Source organism: Triplophysa dalaica, chromosome 13 (genome assembly GCF_015846415.1).
Source record: "Triplophysa dalaica isolate WHDGS20190420 chromosome 13, ASM1584641v1, whole genome shotgun sequence".
Taxonomy (NCBI): Eukaryota; Metazoa; Chordata; class Actinopteri; order Cypriniformes; family Nemacheilidae; genus Triplophysa; species Triplophysa dalaica.
The window spans coordinates 9,054,088-9,074,179 of record NC_079554.1 but is presented as its reverse complement, the minus strand read 5'-3'; the positions used below and the strand labels follow the sequence as shown (position 1 = coordinate 9,074,179).

Sequence of the window (20,092 nt, the reverse complement as noted above, 5' to 3'; positions counted from 1 at the left end):
TGTTATACTAAAAAAGTAAAAAAAAAATTGGGATTGGAACTCACAGTCTCTCTATAAGAACAGGAAACAGGCCTCAGATAACATTAAAAACATCTTTGTTTTTATGAGACTGCTCATGCATAATCATCACCGGGAAAATTACCTCTGTCTTCCTCCATTTGACGCGCCGTCAGAAGAACGGAAACACTAGACTGCGCACATGTTCTGTCTCTGCGCCTTTGATGTGTGGCGGTTAACAGCGCGTGCGGCTGATGATACGATCAATAATTCATTGAATGGAAGAGTTGCAGTCTGGAACGATTTCAGCTGCTTCTCATGGAGTCCATCGTGCACGAAGTGTTCATCCATTAGTCGACACGAAGGGTCGTGAAACGTCCTTGATGAAAAGACTGATTGGTGAACCTTGTTTTGTTTTAATGTATGTGAGCTGCGTCCTTTTTTGTTGTTGCGAAAGAACACAATTTGTTTCATCGTTGTGCTTGAATTTCTGATTTTGTATTGCGAGCGTGTATTGGCATACCGCTCAATAGCATGCGCACACACCGGGGAGTGTGAACGCTGCGGGCGTATCAATATTTAGCTCCCAGCAACTCATTCATGATTATTCAGAGGTAATGGAATATTTCGGAATCCTGTACCTCGGGCAGGCACACAGAGTATTTAAGTTTCTGAGGTTGGGGCAAGGCATGCATTAAAGGGGCTCTTTTTGAAGAACATTCAATTTAAAAATGCAAAGATGTTTGAGGGAAATAGTGACGTGGAGGTAAACCCTGCGCAACTGTGACATTGGATAGCCTTTAACTTAAATCATTTAGAGTAAGTTAAAAAGTGATGCTCTGTTCGCTAATCTTGATTTTTCAGAGATAAACTTTTTGATTGACTTTGTATTGGCCAGGACTCAAATTCTAAGGGTGCTTTTTATCCAGATTTGGACTACAATTGCTTATCCTGCTCGTATTGGTTATTTCTGGTCTCTATGCATTTGTCCCGCAGTAGTTGGTTGATTTTAACGCCTATGGCAGTATAGTGTGATTGGTTAGCTGTAGTCCCCGAGGCAGTGTTTTGTTGCGATTGGTTTGGCCTAAGTAAGGGCACGAACTGCCCTGGAGCTCTTACAGACCTCTGTACAACCCTCGATTGACTTTGAAAATGCAATATCAGTCAGTCTGTTACAACATTTCAAACATGGTTGTGTCGGCTAGGTAGTGAAAGCAATTTCTTAGTCAATCTGAGAAGCAATGAACGAACACACAGTGGTATGAAACAAAGAGACACAAAAGCTGCTGCTGTTAAGTGTTTAATCTTCTGTGATTCCTTACAAAGCGGATACAATCTTAATGTACATTCAACATGACAATAATTTTAGAAGTCAGCACAACGATGAGACAAAACTTACACAAACAAAAATAATACTGTTTTATATGCATTTCATCGCTTTGACGCATTCAGATAGCAAATAATTGGTTTAATGTTGCATCAACCAAATTTACATCGATTCAACATCAAATCAATTATTTTTGCTATTTTGGTAAAGACATACAACTGAACACATCTGAAGATATACGTCAAAGGTGTAACTGTGTCTCTATTGTAAATATGTTTTATATATCATGAGAGAGTGTCTGAGTGTTGGGTCTTGCTCCATGCAGAAAATCAGATCTCTCAAAGTGACTCGTATTGGTGGTCTCTGAATCGAAAACTGCCCATATGGACCTAACAACTGAAGGGCGAATAAAAACAAGAACCTTCTTTAGCCACACACATCTTTGTGGTTTAACCAATAAGAAAGTGATATGAATGAAACATTGTGTTTGCTTATTATATTTATACAAAGCTAAAACTAATTTGTTGTCCTTTGAGGAATCATTCAATTATCAGAAATAGATTTAAAGAAAATGTAACTTTGAAGGGGAAACTCACATAGATCCTTGAATAGAACTCACATTATATGTCAATTCTGTCATTTACTCACCCTTGTCATTTTAAAACTGTATGTACTTTCTTCTGCAGAACACAAAATTTGATATTTTGAAGAATGTTGGTAACCAAACAACGGCGCCACCTTTTCACTTCTACTGTATGGACATAAAACCAGTGCCAAAGTCAATGGGTACCACCCTTGTTCGGTTAGCAATATTTTGAAAATGAGTATTTTGTGTTGACAGAAAAAAGTTATACAGAATTGAAAGAGGGTATATGATGGCAGATTTGGAGACAAAGGTTGAAGTACTTGAAAATTCTGAATCTCTATTGTTTTCTGGGTCTTTCCCTAAATGTCGTTGTTCTTCACAGAGATGCATATTTAAACAGAGACGAAACCTCAAAAAGAGGCAAATACAAAACTTCCTCGGGCAGAGGAGGCTTTTTTCAAAGGCCCGTGTAATTTAAGCACACAAAACTCAAAACCATCTTTTCACTTATTAGCATTCTGCTCAGCCTAAAGGAAAAGGAATTCACAAATGTAAAAACTAATTAAACTACACTAACATACAATCCTCTGGTCTTTTGTTCGATCTTTTCCTCAACACTGTCCCACTTTCCCCTTAAAGCTCATAAAAACCATTTACAATTTCACACACTATATTACACATAAAGCGTGTGCAAACCAAGAAAAAATATATTTGTCCGGAGGTCACGTGACCGACATGTGAATTTAACTCAAGCCACAAGTGCAAACATTGCTTGGCTAAATATAGACAGAAAATCCAAAACTGACTCTACTACAAGCTGTTTATGTGTGCGAGTGATTATCTCGAACACATTTTGTAAGAGCACACAGGATAACTCAACACAGAAGGGTGGTTGTATAGACACATGCAGGTACCTGGTTGGTCCCTGGACCGGGTGCCTCCAGAGGTTTCCTCTTACGGGGCCCCAGGGCTGCCAGCGCTGCCAAATTGGCATCTCTGTGCTCCATCTGTGCCAACTCAAACTGCTGCATCTAAAACAAAGGGGTAAAACTCTAAATAAAAATAGAAAACGTGTATGACAGGCAGTAATAAATAAAATCAATATCTGGGGACTGTCAAAGCTGTGGTGGTGATACATCTCTGATATCAGCACTATTAATTTTACCCATACCCTATGACAAAAAAAACCACATATGTACGTGTCATGGATGTACATCGTGTGTTAGGGAGCCCGAGTAAATGAGCGTTACCTTGTAAACAGACACACAACTCTTCCAGAGGGCTTTCATTACATTCTGTTCCCTGTTTGGCCCCGGGCTTCAATTCCAGACCCAATATTAGACTCAATTAAAATGAGCCCCCAATTAGGGAGCCTTGTCTCCAGGGTATGTGTATATGTGCGTGTGTGAAGCTGTCTATGTGGGGCACAAACGGGACTTTATGAAGAGCATTGATTGTCCTCATTGCTATACAAGAGAGCAGAAGGAATGAAAAACAGGTTGTGGAGGAGGAATGGAGGATTTTTTCAATTTACACAAACACACATCCTACCTCTTTCGCTCTCTGTTTCAGACGCAGTCGATCAGGGTCTTCATTGTTTGAGCGACTCTATGAACAAAAAAAGAGACCGGTTATGTTAGTGTTTATTTACTTTTGAACAAAAACTGCTGTGTGTTGGTTACCCGGGCGATGCGGAGCAACGCTTCTCGCTCTTCTTCCTCTTGTCTCTGTTTCTCCAGTCTTTCCAGCTGCTCCAGAAACTTTAGCTGAGAGCGCGTGTCACTGGTCTGACTGTACCGCCAATCATCCTTAACAGAGGAAATACACACTGCAAAAGCTTTCACACAATTCTGAAGCAAATCATACTCAAAAAGCCTGGTTTACTAAGATGGAAATGTAACTAGTGATAAGATCACCTTTGATTAAAGAATAACAGCACAGGAAGTCGCTTGGAGCAGAGAAACATGCAGTGTTAAGAGTCCAACAAGACACAATCCTGAAGGTCAAGTTCATTTCAGCATATCTCAACCGTTTGTATAGACTTTAGAAAGCTTTTAGCACAGTAACAATGCAAAAACAGTACTTGGGTATTGGCTAACCCTGCAAAACACCATTTAAGCAGCTTGATGGTGTTGGAGTCAATTTTTTCATAAGGATTTATAAGTTGAGCTGTCTGGTACAATTTTGTGGCTTTGTAAAGTAAGTGGAAGTTTGATTTAAACACAGATGGAGATATAGATGGAAAGGTTACATACTTCATACTGCATGTCAGGAACAAACATTTAAGTTTGTGACAATGCTAATAAAGAAATTACCAAAGGTCAACATTTGTTTTAAACAACTGATATTATTCTAGCAAATGTGTACAAAATCCATGCGTTATTTCAAGGTCGTACCTTATAGGAGATCTGGCGATGTTGTGCCACAGCAGTGAGCTTCTCCAGCAGGTCTCTTAATCTCTTTTGTGTTGCCAGAGAGAGCATTTCAAGAACATCAGGACATACCTCTGTGATACCCAGAGAACCACCTGTCCACAAACAAATGTACAAACAAATGTACAAACACAGTTTCAATGTATTGAGCAAAACATAACAGCACCAGAGTGTGTTGTCTTGGCATTGGCGTTTTGCTTAAGGAGAACTCTGAAAATTTCTAGAGTCATAAATCTCCCGAACCTCATCAAAACTCTTAATTTGCGTTGCGAAAATGAACGGATGTCTAAGGTTTGTCGAACGACTTAAGGGTGAGTAACAGAATTTTCATTTTTCGGCAGAGTTCACTCTGGACATGAATACATTTTAGAACAATATCTAGAAAAATCCCTATAACTACATCATGAAAATGTGTAACAGAAAAGTATAATGTGTCCACCTTTGGAAAATTGACATCTTTGCCTTTTTTGGAAATATATAATTTGTCGGTTAATCGTATCCAGAAGAAGTTTGTTTATATAATATATGTGCACCGTGCATATTTATTTTGTATTTATAAACACAAACCCGTACAGATACATGTATATATTAATATCATTTAAATTATATATTAACATGATTTATTTTTTGTAAAAAAAAATCTTTAACGTTTGTGTTTGGTTTTATAAATACAAAAGTAAAATTCACAGTGAACAGACATTTATTATGTTAACACAAACTTTTATTCTGGATGCGATAAATCGTTGAACATCCCTGAAGCTCAGCTTTGAGAGAAATGTAAGGCTTGGGGAAAAAGGCAATGTGTGCAAAGCTTATCATGTCAATGCCTATCAGAATGACTGCAGCAGTAAAAAAAGATCAACAAAATATGAATAACTAATAGACTTTTGCTAGATGTTTTATTTTCTGTGAGCTTTGTTTTTCTATGTATTTTTAATATATACTAAAATAAAGCCTATTTTCCCTGTAATTTGCCTTTGTCATTTTATTTTTTATGTAACTCAACCAAGTTCCCCTATTCAAACTAAAGATGCTTAAAAAGTTCTTCACAGCGATGCAACATAAGAAACATATTTGTTCCCACAAACGAAACATTCAGTCAAAGGTTCTTTACAGAACCATCTCTTTCTTACCTTTTTATAATCTGAAGAAGCTATTTCGACCACAAAGAACCTTTTGTGAAAAAGAACATTCTTCAGATGTTAAAGGTTCTAAATGCGACCATTTAGACAAAAAAGGTTCTCCAATAGGGCAATCTTGATGCAACTTTATTTTTAAGAGTGTGTGTCTCCATTTTATTCCACACACCTCATATTTTGATGGTTTAATATAACCTGGGGAGCATTAAAAGCAAAAACTGTACAAATTGGCCCTCCAGACATCACTTTTGGACACTGCAGTACATTGCCTGTGTATGCCAGAAACCTTGTCTTTATTTTAAATGCATCATTTTTTTAAATGTTGTATATACATCTGGCCAGCCCACCCACAAATCGTCCGGCCCCTCTGGGACAGTCCGTGTACTCTTGCCCTTTTCATCCCAGTGTCGCCACAGTTTCCATGTGGCTCTAGCTCTTTAAGAATCCTGTGTATCTTGTTCTAATTGAGCTTTTGAATAGACCCATTAAACGCCTGACAGAATAAAAGATCTCTGCGGATTTGGAAGCAAATGTTTTCATTCAGTTGGAATTCGGCGATTTAGATGTTTTCCTGTACTGTTTATATTGTGTTCAGATTTCCACAACGTCAGACGTGCTTTGTTCCTGACGGCCTGTTACTCTTGCCGAGTAGACAGACATCTGCAAACATTCCAACGCCATCTCATTTTTGGCCTTTCTGCTGATGCGGCCCATGTTCCTGCGAGGCCAAGCCTGTCTCTTTCATTTCCACTTTTCTCCCTTCCCATCTCCACCTCCTCCGCACGACTCCCCCTACCTCCTGGCTATCTCTCTCTCTCTCTCTCTGTCGTCCTTGCTCTCCCTTGTTCCGACGTTTTTTTGATCAGTGCAGTTGAGTGGATTCCTGCCACTCTGGCAACTTTGCGCGGCTCAGCAGTCATTAGCATACTGATTAAGCAGAACGGGTTCGTCAGAGATACCGCTGATCAAAGACAGAGCCCGCGCTCAGTGTCTGTCACAACACACTGCAACGTATGCCCCAAAAAGCACAGACAGGATGTACAGCGTCGAGGCAGAGCTGAGGGAGGTGAAACCCACTTTGACAAACAGAGAAGGAGACATATGCTTACCCAAGTCACTGGCGTATCTTTATCCGATGTGATAAAGACTGTAGCTTGGGTCAGCGAAACGGTGTGTTTGGAAATGTTAGAATAGAGAATGTGAAGCTACGTCATGCCGTGTTGAATGTTGAGCCATCTTGAAAGAATCAATGTTAGTGCATTCAATGCCGTGTTTAATTTTCTTGTTTAATTAGGAAATATAACTATGGTGGGTCAGTCTTGCTGTGTTTAAAAACTACAGGAAAAGCCCCTGGTACTTTCGATTTCTCCATATATGAAATATAACAAGTAACGGTACATATCAATACAATAACAGCAGTGGAGTATGATCCTCCCAAGATGGCGGCGCCACTGCAGCATCAACATAGGGCGTGACGTCAGCTTTATATTCTCTATATTGCTCTTCCAGGTTGACAGAGAATGGCAACACTAAGGTAATTTTTTTTGAGTATTTTATTTTACTACTGAAAAGGCTTCTTTTGTGGACAAGTGGGCATCCCCACAACATACAGTAGTGACCAGAAGTGATGCTCGGAGGGCATATTTGGAAAGTATTTGCATTTACATTTACATTTACATTAAGTCATTTGGCAGAAGCTTTTATCCAAAGCGACTTACAGTGCACTTATTACAGGGACAATCCCCCTGGAGCAACATGGAGTAAAGTGTCTTGCTCAAGGACACACTGGTGGTAGATGCTGGGATGGATGCTAATTTGCTTTTAATGACCTGACCGTTTAAACTAAAGCATTACAAAATGAGCTATATGAAACAAAATGGAGAAAACTGAACTTGGTTAAAGGGAAAGCTTATCCCAAAATTAAAATTCTCACATCATTTACTACCCTGTATGACTTTCTTTCTTTTGCTGATTTTTTTTGAAGAATGGTTGGTCAACATTGGAAACATTGGCCTCCATTGACTTCCAATGTATGGACAGAAAACCACGGAGACATTTTGTAAAATATAATTGTTTGAGTTCCACAGAAGAAAGAGTCATACTGGTTTTAAATGACATGATAAAAATTTTAAATTTTATTTTGGGTCAACTGGCGTTTAAAGGGATTTATTGGACAAAAGCATTTGTAAAAAAACTACAGGACAGGAAACATGGTTTATTCTATTAAACAAAAACCTAATATAAACATTTTTAACATCTATAATTGTATTTCCTGGGCCTTGACTCAATAAGTTTGTACTTGTCGTGTAATTTTTTACAAAGCCTTGCTAAATTCATCACAAAGCTGAGCTTCAGTTCATACTCCAAGCCCAACTACACAACAGGTATTTAAGATATTAAATACATTCTTAAAGGGATACTTCACCCAAAAATGAAAATTCTGTCGTCATTTACTCACCGTCGAGTTCTTCCAAATCTGAATACATTTCTTTGTTCAGATGAACACAGAGAAAGATATTTGGAAGAATGCTTATAACCAGAACCAGACAGTAAGTGATGACCGAATTTAAATTTTTGGGTGAAGTATCCCTTTAATTTTTTTGAACATTATTCAAACGTATTATTAATACGTGCAAATGAAGATGGATTTTTTTTGCAAAGATGGAAAATCATCATAATATATTTTCGATACGTATCTAGAGAGATTTGTTTTACTAATCTTTTCAGGGTTATTATCTATTGAATTAATAATATATTATAAAATAAAATGAATAAAAGATATTAATGACGGAGGGATATGCTTGTATTTAATTTATTTATTTTTCATTCAATTTAACTGTGAGGCAATGTATTGGACTGTATTATATTGTTTTCTTATTTTTTCTTTTAGTTTCTTCTTTTCTTTTTATCTTATATACATGTATATTATTAGTATTATTTCAAGGGTTTGAAAATGGAGATGTGAATGTTTGGCAAAAAAATGAAAGTCCAAAAATATATATATATATACGTTTAAATAAAGGACAAAAGACATCAATGTAGACATTTCTGTTGTCCCCTACTGTAGCTTGCATGCAATGTTATACCCCAATAAGAGGCCTTTCCCCACTTTTAAACGCACTATGAGTTTGCCGTTTACAGTTATTACAGACAGTTTCAGCGGCAACAACATATCAGTTATTGATTCTTTGCGGTGATCTACTGGGGCACATAACGATTAGGTAGATAATTTAATACAATTAATGAGCAATAAAATATAAATATAATTTAAATATGAAAAAAGGTCTTTAAAACCAAACACAGACCGCAAGTTACCTTCGGGCCAGGTGCGTGTGGCCGATTCAACCATTTATAAAATGTAGGACAAAACGAGACTTGCACTTAATGGAATTGAATATGAAAGTTAAAGTGATAGTTCACCCCAAAATAAAAATTCTGTCATCGTTTACTAATTTCAGATCTCTATGACTTTCATTCTTCCACAAAAAAACAAAAGAAGATCATTTTAAGAATGTTGTTAACCGGTCCCCATTCACTTGCATTGGGTTTGTGTTGCTGTTCGCCTACCACCTTATTCAAAAAATCTTCTTTTGTGTTCTGTTTTAACATTACATGCATATGAGTAGTGAAGAGACACTTATAAACAGAAAGTCACAAAGGTTTGAAATGACGGAGGAAGACTAAATGATGACCGTATTTTCATTTTTGGGTGAACTGTCACTTTTATACAGATAGTAAGATTCTAGTAGCCGGTTTTGACTGGGCTGAGTGAAATTACCGATGTGCAGCACTCGTGTCTGGAGGGCTGATGGGAATAAAAAGGGCTCCTCTTGACAGGAGCGGATCACTGATCCCACGAGCTCAGAGCCAGAGGCCAATATACGAGCGTTCTCCTCACTCACATTCACTCCTGCCATGGACGCCACATCATTAATGTCGTCGTCATCTCTAAATGAAGAGCAACAAATGCGCACAAGCACAAAATAAAACCCTCTACAAATTATTGTAACACACAGTGTGGTGTGGCTTCTGAAACGAGGTTCCTTCCAGTGTCACCTCACGTTCCGTTTTCAATGACAACTTTCAGGTTAAAGTCTTACTGACAGTCTAAAGTTATTTGTTTCATAAGCAAACACTTCTGTATTGTTCTTAATGTTTGTATTAAAGGGATAGCATTTAATCACCTTTCTTGAAATTTCTTCCGCAGAACACAAAATGTTAGTAACCAAACAACGGCGGTACCCATTCACTTCTATTGCATAGACACGAAACCAATACAAGTTAAAAGGAACTTCCATTCTTCGGTTACCAACATTTTTCAAAACATCGGTTCTGTAGAAGAAAATAGTAAAAGAGGTTTGAAATAACAAGAGGGCGACTCAATGATGACAGAATGTTCATTTTCTCTTATGGATCACTAGTAGCTGTTATTCAGCTATTAATAGTATCTAAAAGTGCTGTACACCACTCCGTTTCACATTTTGTATCATTTTCTTTTGGTACTCGCCAATTATTTATTGTCCGCAAGGCTTGAAGCGCCACTGACTCTCTTTCCTCTTAGAAAAATGCCTGTGTGTGTGTCACGGACCAATCGACTGATTGAGGAAGCCAAATCTACAGCGACAAAACTCTAACACGTACACTCACAACTACACACACACACATAGCGCCTGACAATGGCCGCGAGTCAGAGATATTACCGGAAAGAGCCCGGGGTGCTGTCCTTGAAGCCGTGCGTCTGTGCTGCAAGGGCCGGCTGAGGAAAGTGCGTTTTAGACACCTGAAGGAAAGGCCGCACAACAGAACCTGTGGGGAAAGAATGAAAATACAGATATTTTTATCAGCTGGAAATGAATTTGGACATTTGGAGGAGAAAGAAGCAGAAAGTAATAAAACTTGCATAGTCTTTTAGTCTTTCAAATTAAACCACAGTCAGTAAAACTTAAACAAGTCTATGTAATCACACAATGTCAATATCTAGAGTATGAAAGGATATAAAAAGAGCTTAAACCTTTTGGATGAGTTTTGGTTTGAATGACCAGCTGTTTGGGTTGAGACTGGGTCTGAGCAGGCAGGACCACCTGTGGTGATGATGTCACAGAATGCTTGACGATTACTCCTTTGGGTTGGTGAACCAGCTGCCAAAAAGTTAAAGCGATAAGTCAGCGCTCAATTGAATAGTACAGCACAGACACAAAAATTATGCATATGAAATATTTAAAGAAACTATGGTGTGTCTTGACCACCTTGAAGCCATTTATGTCGAGCATTAGAAGGAACACTTTCTGATTCTCTCAAGTAATCAAAATCTCTGAAGTCTATTCAGGTGTATGCAAAATGAGCTTCCATATTTCTGTGGAAATCCATCAAGACGTCCAATAAAATGGTGATATTAGATTACAGAAAAACAAATCATGACATTATTTCAATATGATAACATGACATTCCTGGTAAGAAATGGGGTAAGACTCATGCATCTTTGTCTCGGGTGTAAAACTAATTTAGCTGTGCTAGAGCTTGTGGGATACTGGTGGTTTTAAGTGAATTAGCCTGTTTACCGTGGGCGGTGGCGAGTTAACCAGGAAATGAAGACAAAGTGAGGGGAGGCTGTCATAAAAATGAACCAGTGCGCCGGGAAGGAGACAGTGTGAAATTAGACTCTCTCTCTCTCTCTCTCTCTCTCTTACACACACACGTCTAATTCTGTTATGACATAAAACATCAGGATTGTTCACTTAGGATCCAACATACAAAATTCCAGAGACCATATGTTAAGGAATCGTGGGGTAAGATGTACCGGTGAGTAAGTTGTGCTGCAGCCTTACGCTGGGTTCTCACCAAACCTGAACAATGACGTTCCATGTTCTTTATTATTTGTTGGAAAAGTTAGTTATTTTTGTGTGAGTGACATGCAAAACATCACAAAACGGAGAGTGTATTCATCACGCATGTAGATCCGACAAACAGTAGGTGTCAATTAGCTTTCCGTGTGAATTTCTCGCTCGAGTTGAAATTATTCAACATGCATGGAAAACTGCCCAATTCACGTCATTTGCATCGCATGGCACGAGTTTGCATCTATTCGCATCTTTGCGACCTTGTATGTAATTTAATTGCGCAAATTGCTTGATTCTGGTTCAGACCCCAGCATTAGTCAGTTAAAACAAATAAAAAAAATTGGGTGACACTTTAAACCAAGGTTTTATGGTTAACATGAATTAATTCAATTAAAATTGACAGCATTTATTAATCTTGGTTAATTTTTACTAATGCATTTTAAAGTCAAAAGTTGAATCGGTTAACATCCTCAATGAACAAACCTGAACAATCATATTGGCCTTAACTAACATTAACAAAGATTAATAAATCCTAAATAGCTATATTGCTCATTGATAGTTCATGTTAGGTAATTTATTTACTTATTATGAAGTTTTAGGAAAAAAAAATCATATTGATGCACATAAGAAAAAGTTATAGACAGTTTCAAAGCAACAACATAAATAAACGTTACGATCTATGCGCGCGTTCGCAGACTGCCCTTAACTTCCGGTACAATGAAACTGCACTAGAGTGCCTGAAGATTATTTCTCATAAAAAGCAAAAGAAACCGAGAAGAACCGTTACTTGGCTAAACTTGCCTCTCAAATGTTTTGAATTAAGACTGTGATACAAAGCTAAACCCCTCGATGTCAATGTCCCATTCTGTTTCTCTAAATGCAAAAAAACGTTTGTTTATTTATTTATTCAAATTAACATACAACAAAATTCCACAAATCGTTTATTTAATACAATTATTGTACAATAAAAGAATAAAATAAACTAACTAAAAATAGTTATACTGCCAGACCAAAAAACATACACAGACCTGAAGTTTAAAGATCGGGTATCATGCCATGTCATGCATTCTGATTTTTTACACTGTTAATCGAGCTTTTAGAATTTTGAAAAACAAATCTCACAAACTGGAGGACTTCACGACTAAAGGTCAAAGGATAAATCTTTAAAAAGACCTTTCCAGATCATCACCAGTGTTTGCGAGACCTGTATCACAGTAGGTTCTTAGACGTTAAGCATGTCAATATTGAGTACCTTTACAGTAGTATTGCATACGTCGAATCTTCGAAGAGTGTTTAGTTTGATCACAATATTATAAGAGAAATAAAGCTATATAATTATTTCCGGAAAAACACAAGCTGCTGGAGGCTGGCAGGGGGGACAGAACTACAGCACGAGCACACAACACATCATCGCATTAACCCCTCGTGTTTTTAACATTATGCACGTACTTTGCCGATACAAAACCCAGACATATGACTTGTTTCACATACCGTGTGCGGTACACATACCCTGTGCGGCATCTTTTAGCGCTGGGACCGCGCCATCTATCGGTTTCAAACGATCTCCAAATCCAGTGTTATATCCACAGTTTATATAACATCCATCACTGAAATGGCGTGAACAAACAAACACACCTTAAACTTCTCTCCCTAACGCAAGAGTAACGAGCTGCAGTGCAGACCCACAGTGTCTTACTGTCGCTCTTCGGTTGGCTCGAGGGCGGGCTATGTCTTTTGCCTTGGCGTGCTTTTCCGGGAGGATGGCCAATAAAAGGAATTGAACCCCTGTGACGACACAGGGATCCAGAATTATAAAAACTTTCAAAAACAAGTTGGAGTGCTGGGGGAGAGTATCAAGCACAGAAATACTAAGTCATTCGTCGATCTCAGATTTTAACAAGTTAACCATGCTAAGCATGAGAAACCAGCACGTTTAACATTTTAAAGAAGTCAGAATACATGAAACAGCGTTAATTCCCTCCTTCAAATAGTAAGTGGTGTCAAATGCTTGACAAAAATGTATACCAAGCGCCTCATTTAATTTGTCTGTGCCTAAAGGTCACTTAAGTAAAAGTGTCTGTTCACTACTCATATGCATGTAATGTTAAAACAGAAAACAAACGACTATAGATTATTAAAAAAATGATGCTGTTCCAGGTTTGCTTCCGTAGTAAAACCCCTACACTGAAAGATCATTTGTTTTAGTTATTATCAAATTACTCTCACATTGTTTCATATAGGCTAACCCCTGAAATCATCTTCATGATAAATCACACGGCATTATGAAAATGGGCAGGGGCTTACCAGCTGAGCAGTTCTGGTTGGTTGTGTGGATTTGAGGGAGGAGCTGACAGTGGCGGGGGGCTTCTGGGTTACACTGTTGGTTGAATCTGAGGGTTTGATTTGTTCACACTGCTGAATGAAAAGCTGCGAGTTTGGGGTGAGTTGACGCACAGCTGGCAGGCTTCTCTAAATGCGAGAACACATCAGCATCAACGTTCAGCATCTCCAGGTATATACAATGGGTACGGAAAGTATTCAGACCCCCTTAAAATTTTCACTCTTTGTTATATTGCAGCCATTTGCTAAAATCATTTAAATTCATTTTTTCCCTCATTAATGTACACACAGCAGCCCATATTGACAGAAAAACACAGAATTGCTCACATTTTTGCAGATTTATTAAAAAAGAAAAACTGAAATATCACATGGTCCTAAGCATTCAGACCCTTTGCTCAGTATTTAGTAGAAGCAACATTTTGATTTAATACAGCCATGGGTCTTTTTGGGAAAGATGCAACAAGTTTTTCACACCAGGATTTGGGGATCCTCTGCCATTCCTCCTTGAAGATCCTCTCCAGTTGTCAGGTTTGATGGTAAACGTTGGTGGACAGCCATTTTTAGGTCTCTCCAGAGATGCTCAATTGGGTTTAAGTCAGGGCTCTGGCTGGGCCATTCAAGAACAGTCACCGAGTTGTTGTGAAGCCACTCCTTCGTTATTTTAGCTGTGTGCTTAGGGTCATTGTCTTGTTGGAAGGTAAACCTTCGGCCCAGTCTGAGGTCCTGAGCACTCTGGAGAAGGTTTTCGTCCAGGATATCCCTGTACTTGGCTGCACTCATCTTTCCCTCGATTGCAACCAGTCGTCCTGTCCCTGCAGCTGAAAAACACCCCCACAGCATGATGCTGCCACCACCATGCTTCACTGTTGGGACTGTATTGGACAGATGATGAGCAGTGGCTGGTTTTCTCCACTCATACTGCTTATAATTAAGGCCAAAAAGTTCTATCTTGGTCTCATCAGACCAGAGAATCTTATTTGTCACAGTCTTGGAGTCCTTCAGGTGTTTTTTAGCAAACTCCATGCTGGATTTCATGCGTCTTGCACTGAGGAGAGTGTTCCGTCGGGCCACTCTGCCAAAAAGCCCCAACTGGTGGAGGGCTGCACTGATGGTTGACTTTCTACAAGTATCTCCCGAATGCATCTCTGGAGCTCAGCCACAGTGATCTTTGGGTTCTTCTTTACCTCTCTCACCAAGGCTCTTCTCCCCTGATAGCTCAGCTTGGCCGGACGGCCAGCTCTAGGAAGGGTTCTGATCCCAAACACGTCTTCCATTTAAGGATTATGGAGGCCACTGTGCTCTTAGAATTTTTTTGTAACCTTGGCCAGATCTGTGCCTTGCCACAATTCTTTTTCTGAGCTCTTCAGGCAGTTCCTTTGACCTTATGATTCTCATTTGCTCTGTATAATCAAGATATAGTATAATCAAACACAGCTGGACTCAAATGAAGGTGTAGAACCATCTCAAGGATGATCAGAAGAAATGAACAGCACCTGAGTTAAATAGATGAGTGTCACAGCAAAGGGTCTGAATACTTTGGACCATGTGATATTTCAGTTTTTCTTTTTTAAATAAATCTGTAAACATGTCAACAATTCTGTGGTTTTCTGTCAATATGGGGTGCTGTGTGAACATTAATGAGGAAAAAAAATGAATTTAAATGATTTTAGCAAATGGCCACAATATTACATAGAGTGAAACATTTAAGGGGGTCTGAATACTTTCCATACCCACTGTATACAGTTAGGTCCATAAATATTTGGACAGAAGCACATTTCTTGTTATTTTAGCTGTGTTTCAAAAGTATTCGAGTTAAAGTTTTATAATGGATATTGTCTTCAATTGCACACTTTCAGTTTTATTTAGAGTGTATTCACATCTATTATAGCTGAAGGCTTTAGGAATTATAGCTCTTTATTATGAAGCTCCCCCTTTTTTCAAGGTACCAAAAGTTATTGTACAGTTGAATCTAAAGCCATTTTATTCACAGGTATGGGCTTTTCCTTAAATCATTTCTTCATAAATGAAGCATGATAAAGGTCTTGAGTTGATTCTACCTGTGGTGTTTGCATTTTTTGCAGAGATCAAATTAATTAAAGCCATGGAGAAGGCTTGGAACATCTCATGATATGAGCAGACAACATCTTCAAAAATCTTCTAAATAATTGTTCAGGCAGTGTGATTCAATTTACATGCATGATTTCCTCAGGCACTGGGTCACTGGTGTTTTTTGGTGATGTTATAGAAGACAATAGCATCCGGATTAATTCTTCACTTGTCTGGACGTGGTGAAGATGTTTTTCTTTAACATGGAGAGGATAATGTCATCATCAACCACTATTATCTCATTCGGACGCCATGAATTTTTTTTTCTGAGCTCAGTGGTGTGTTGCTCTTTTCTCAGAATGTGCCAAATTGTTGATTTGGCCGCTCTTTATGTTCCTGGCGTCTTTCTGGTGGATTTGTTGTGTTTTTGAAATCTAACTTTGGTCTGTTTCACTTGCGTGGAGATTTCACTGAACCCTATGATGTTGGTTCACAGCAAAAGCTTCCACATGCAAACACCACACGTAGAATCAACTCCAGACCTTTAACTTGCTTCATTTATGAAGAAATAATTTAATGAAAAGCCCATACCTGTGAATAAAACGGCTTTAGATTCAACTGTACAATTACTTTTGGTCCCTTGAAAAAGGGGGAAGCTTCATATTAAAGAGGTATAATTCCTAAAGCCTTCAGCTAGTCTGGATGTGAAAACACTCTAAATAAACCAGAGAGTGTGCACTTTAAGATAATATCCATTATAAAACTTTAACTCAAATACACTTGATATACAGCTAAAATAACAAAAAATGTATATCTGTCCAAATTTTAATGGACCTAAATGTATGTCTCTTAAAGAAGCCATTTGGCAGAGAGTTTCATTCATATAAAGCTATGAAGGTCTGATAATAGATTTAAATTGAAAAACGGGTCAAAAATGAGGTCAGTGCCTTCTTTAATGACTTTGTAAAAGCTTTAAAACTGGCTTATGGCTGAAATCACCTTCAGGAATGGCACCAGATATGGCTGAGGGGAAGATTTGAGCTCCATGTAGAGTTTTTCAGTAAACTCTTCCGCCTCTAGCTTCCCATCCTACACACAGGGAAGACAACGAACAGCACATTAAACTACAGTATTTTACTATACATGACACGTTAATTACGAGAGTAGGAAGTGACGTCACACCAGCAGGCCTTTGACAAGCGCTTTGACGTTTTGAGCCATGTCGGCTGACCGAGTGCCACTTGACGCTAGCTTCATAAGGGTGACCAGGAAGTTCTTACACTTCTTCACGTTCTCCAGGGTGTCCTGACAATAAAGACAAAGCAAAAACGAGCATTTAAAATCTGTTTCGAAGCAACTTCATAGCAATTCGTCAGGTTTTAACTTACCGCTGTAACAGTGACCGGGGTTGAGGATGTGTTTGTGTTGGATTTGGCTTGTATGTTAGGACAAACCATACGTGGGGCATTAACCTGACCAGGAGCGCCTTTTCCCGTAGACTAGACAAATGAAATATAGACATGGTTAAGCAGATTAATGAGAAATAGGAATTAATGACCTGAAGGCAACTTGAGACCAGCCAACAATGCACGTCAGTCAAGATACTGGCCTGAAGTCAGCGCATGAATCATTTTTTTGTTTTGTTGTTTGGATCAATAATTGATGTAGCCAAAGTGAGTAATACCTTTACAGCAGGGGAATTAATTACAGTTGCTGCGCTGACAGAATTACTCCTCTGGTTAAAGGTCCCCGCTGTGCTGATGTTTGGAGTCATTTGACTGCCTTTGATAACGGTCCCCACGGTGGAGTTGAGCTTTTTGACCGCGGTTCCTATAACACTGCCTGGTTTAATGATGGTTGTTCCTGTCGAACTGGATGGTGTGAATATAACGGTCCCTGTAGCCCTTGGTTTCTGAACAGTTACAGTTGTTGGGTTAGGTTTGAAGTTGGTAGTGGTTGAAGGGGGGAGAGATACTCGGATGATGGGTGTAGCAGTTGCCTGTGAAGAGATACGAGAAATCAACTAACGTTCTCTAAATTTTGACCCTGTATCACAAAACCAGTCTTAAGTAGCACAGGAACATTTTGAGTAAAAGCGGACATTGTATGGGTCGAAATAATAGATTTTTCTTTATGTCCAAAATCATTAATAAAATGATATTAGGATATTAAGAAAGGATCATTTTCCATTTTGCGAGTTTCCCACTGTAAATATATCAAAACCTTAATTGTGTTAGTGGATGGCCTGCTACGTGCCTCTTATTAACAACTTCAAATGCGATTTTCTCAATATTTCGACTTTTAAACGACAGAATCTCCGCCAGATATTATCCTATCCCAACAACCCATACGTCACTAGAAAGCTTTAATATTCAGCTTTCGGATGATGCAAAAATCTCCATTTTGAAAAATTGACCCATAAAACTGGTTGGGTCATCCAGGGTCACAATTGTGGTATTTTTTACTCACCCACATGACGTTCAACATGTTTTAAGACCTCCCGACATCTTCTGAACACAATAAAATACATTTAAAGTGACATCCAAGAGATTTCCTGGCCTCCTCATAGACATCTTATAGTTGTTGTCAAGATCAAGAAATGTACTAAAGACATAGCTTGTGGCTTAGTGGTTAGAGCATGGCGCTAGATATACCATGGTCATGGGTTCGATCTCAGGGGATTGCAAATAATTAGAAACAAATGTATAGTACAATGCAATGTAAGTCGGTTTGGATAAAGTAGTCTGCCAAATGCATAAATGTAAAGACAGTTAAATTATTCCATCCGCTCATAGTGGCTCAATTGATTTTTTTTGAAGCGACGACAATACTTTACATGCGAAAAACAAACCAAAATAACAACTTCAATGATGTCTTCTCTGTCTTGTCAGTCTACGGTGAGTACGGTTCGGTTTGTACGGTTGGGCAAAAAAGTGCAAGTCTTCCTCAATATCATCAGACATGCAGCTCAGATCAGCTGATATACACAGTTGTCCTTACAGGTTGTCAGTCAGAACGCCGGCGTCTGCCCCCACCGAATGGGCATGCGTCGAAGTGCTCTCGTGTACACGCACCACTGACAAGACTGAGGAGAATATATTGTTTGAAGTCAATATTTTGGATTGATTTTCGCACAAAGTTTTCTCAACGCTTCAAAAAAATTCAATTGAGCCACTATGAGCGGATGGAAACATTTAATAAAGTCTTCTGTACTTTTCTGGACCTGGACAACAACTTTAACCACGATGTCTATGAGGGGGCCAGGAACCTAAAATATCTTTATTTGTGTTCCGACGACACCGGGAGGTGTCACACATTTTGAGATGAACTTTCCCTTGAACGCATTTCTTTAAAGATCTTTAAATATGCTAAGTTTCATAAATTGTTCTTTTACAGAACCTTTGATTTCATTTCCTGACATCAAACAGTGATCAAAACAACACACACACCTGGGTAGATAAAGGTCTAACTATAGCCGAAGCATTAGGTGGTTTTGGCAGCATTCCTTGAGCCTGCGCTTGGGCCAAAGCCTGCTGAGATACCAACATCAACTGCCCACTGTCACTGCGGATTAACACCATTCCTTCACACGTGGGGCAGAGAGAGAATGACATTGCTACGGTACGAGATGGTTAAGACTGTACAGCAAGAAGTAAAAGTTCCCGAATCAAAATTCCTGACAGGTGCGAAGTTGTCAAACATGTCCAAAACTTACCCTGCGGGACTTGGAAGTTGGCAGGCAGCTGCAATGGCGCGGGGGTACGCGTCACCGTCAGATTTTGCGACGGGGTTGAAATCCTCGACAATGTCACGCCTGGTGTCAGAGTGGTGACCCTGGGCTGGTTCATTGCCACCTTTGCAGGTTGAGGAACCAGTGCCAAACTGGTGGCCCCTGATCCCTGCACACCGGATGTAGCAGTCACAACCCTGGCACCGACCAACACTGGTGTGGTGGATCTGACTTGTGCAGTGCCAGCTATGATCTTAGGAGCAGGTTCGGATGAAACTGATAGACTAGTGGAAGTCACAGGCTGGTTTGCTTCTTTTTGTTGCGGTTGCTCTTGAGAAGCTGAATCCGAGTTGCTGTTTTTAGATGCGTCGGGGTTTGACGTCTCGTTCTCCTTACATGACGCTGTTTGTTTAGTGTGCAGAGACTCTTCAGAGATGCTCGCGCGCCCGTCATCTCGCTCCTTAAACGCTTCAGCGGACACTTCATCTGTTTTCTCACGGGTGTGATTGTTGTTTAACTCATTTGAGACAGATGTTTCTGACATTATTTATTTTTATACTGTACACACAACTCGAGTTCAGTACTCAAATGCGTTTTCCTAGGTGTTGAATTAACACATGCGTCTTTATGAACAAACGTATTCGCGTGTATTCGCTTA

At 39.1% G+C, this 20,092-nt stretch overlaps 1 protein-coding gene across 1 annotated transcript; it reads right to left on the bottom strand.

Annotated features, from left to right (window-relative positions):
• Nucleotides 1-77: 77 nt before the first annotated feature.
• taf4b (TAF4B RNA polymerase II, TATA box binding protein (TBP)-associated factor) lies at nt 78-20,084 on the bottom strand. Its single transcript, XM_056764206.1, has 15 exons — nt 19,420-20,084; nt 19,154-19,287; nt 17,389-17,703; nt 17,093-17,203; nt 16,887-17,009; nt 16,704-16,793; nt 13,623-13,787; nt 10,493-10,619; nt 10,182-10,287; nt 9,260-9,429; nt 4,307-4,437; nt 3,593-3,718; nt 3,462-3,518; nt 2,825-2,941; nt 78-1,720 (listed from the first exon to the last, which is right to left on the bottom strand). The coding sequence occupies exons 1-15, from the start codon at nt 19,976-19,978 to the stop codon at nt 1,586-1,588; spliced, it is 2,466 nt and encodes an 821-aa protein (XP_056620184.1). The 5' UTR covers nt 19,979-20,084; the 3' UTR covers nt 78-1,585.
• Nucleotides 20,085-20,092: the final 8 nt, after the last annotated feature.

Excerpts from the sequence above, each read along its gene's own strand:
- taf4b (XM_056764206.1), bottom strand. The coding sequence starts at position 19,978 with ATGTCAGAAACATCTGTCTCAAATGAGTTAAACAACAATCACACCCGT. Across the intron at positions 3,719-4,306 it reads ATCGCCAGATCTCCTATAAG|GATGATTGGCGGTACAGTCA; the intron begins GTACGACCTTGA and ends TCCTCTGTTAAG. Across the intron at positions 2,942-3,461 it reads TGAAACAGAGAGCGAAAGAG|ATGCAGCAGTTTGAGTTGGC; the intron begins GTAGGATGTGTG and ends CCTTTGTTTTAG.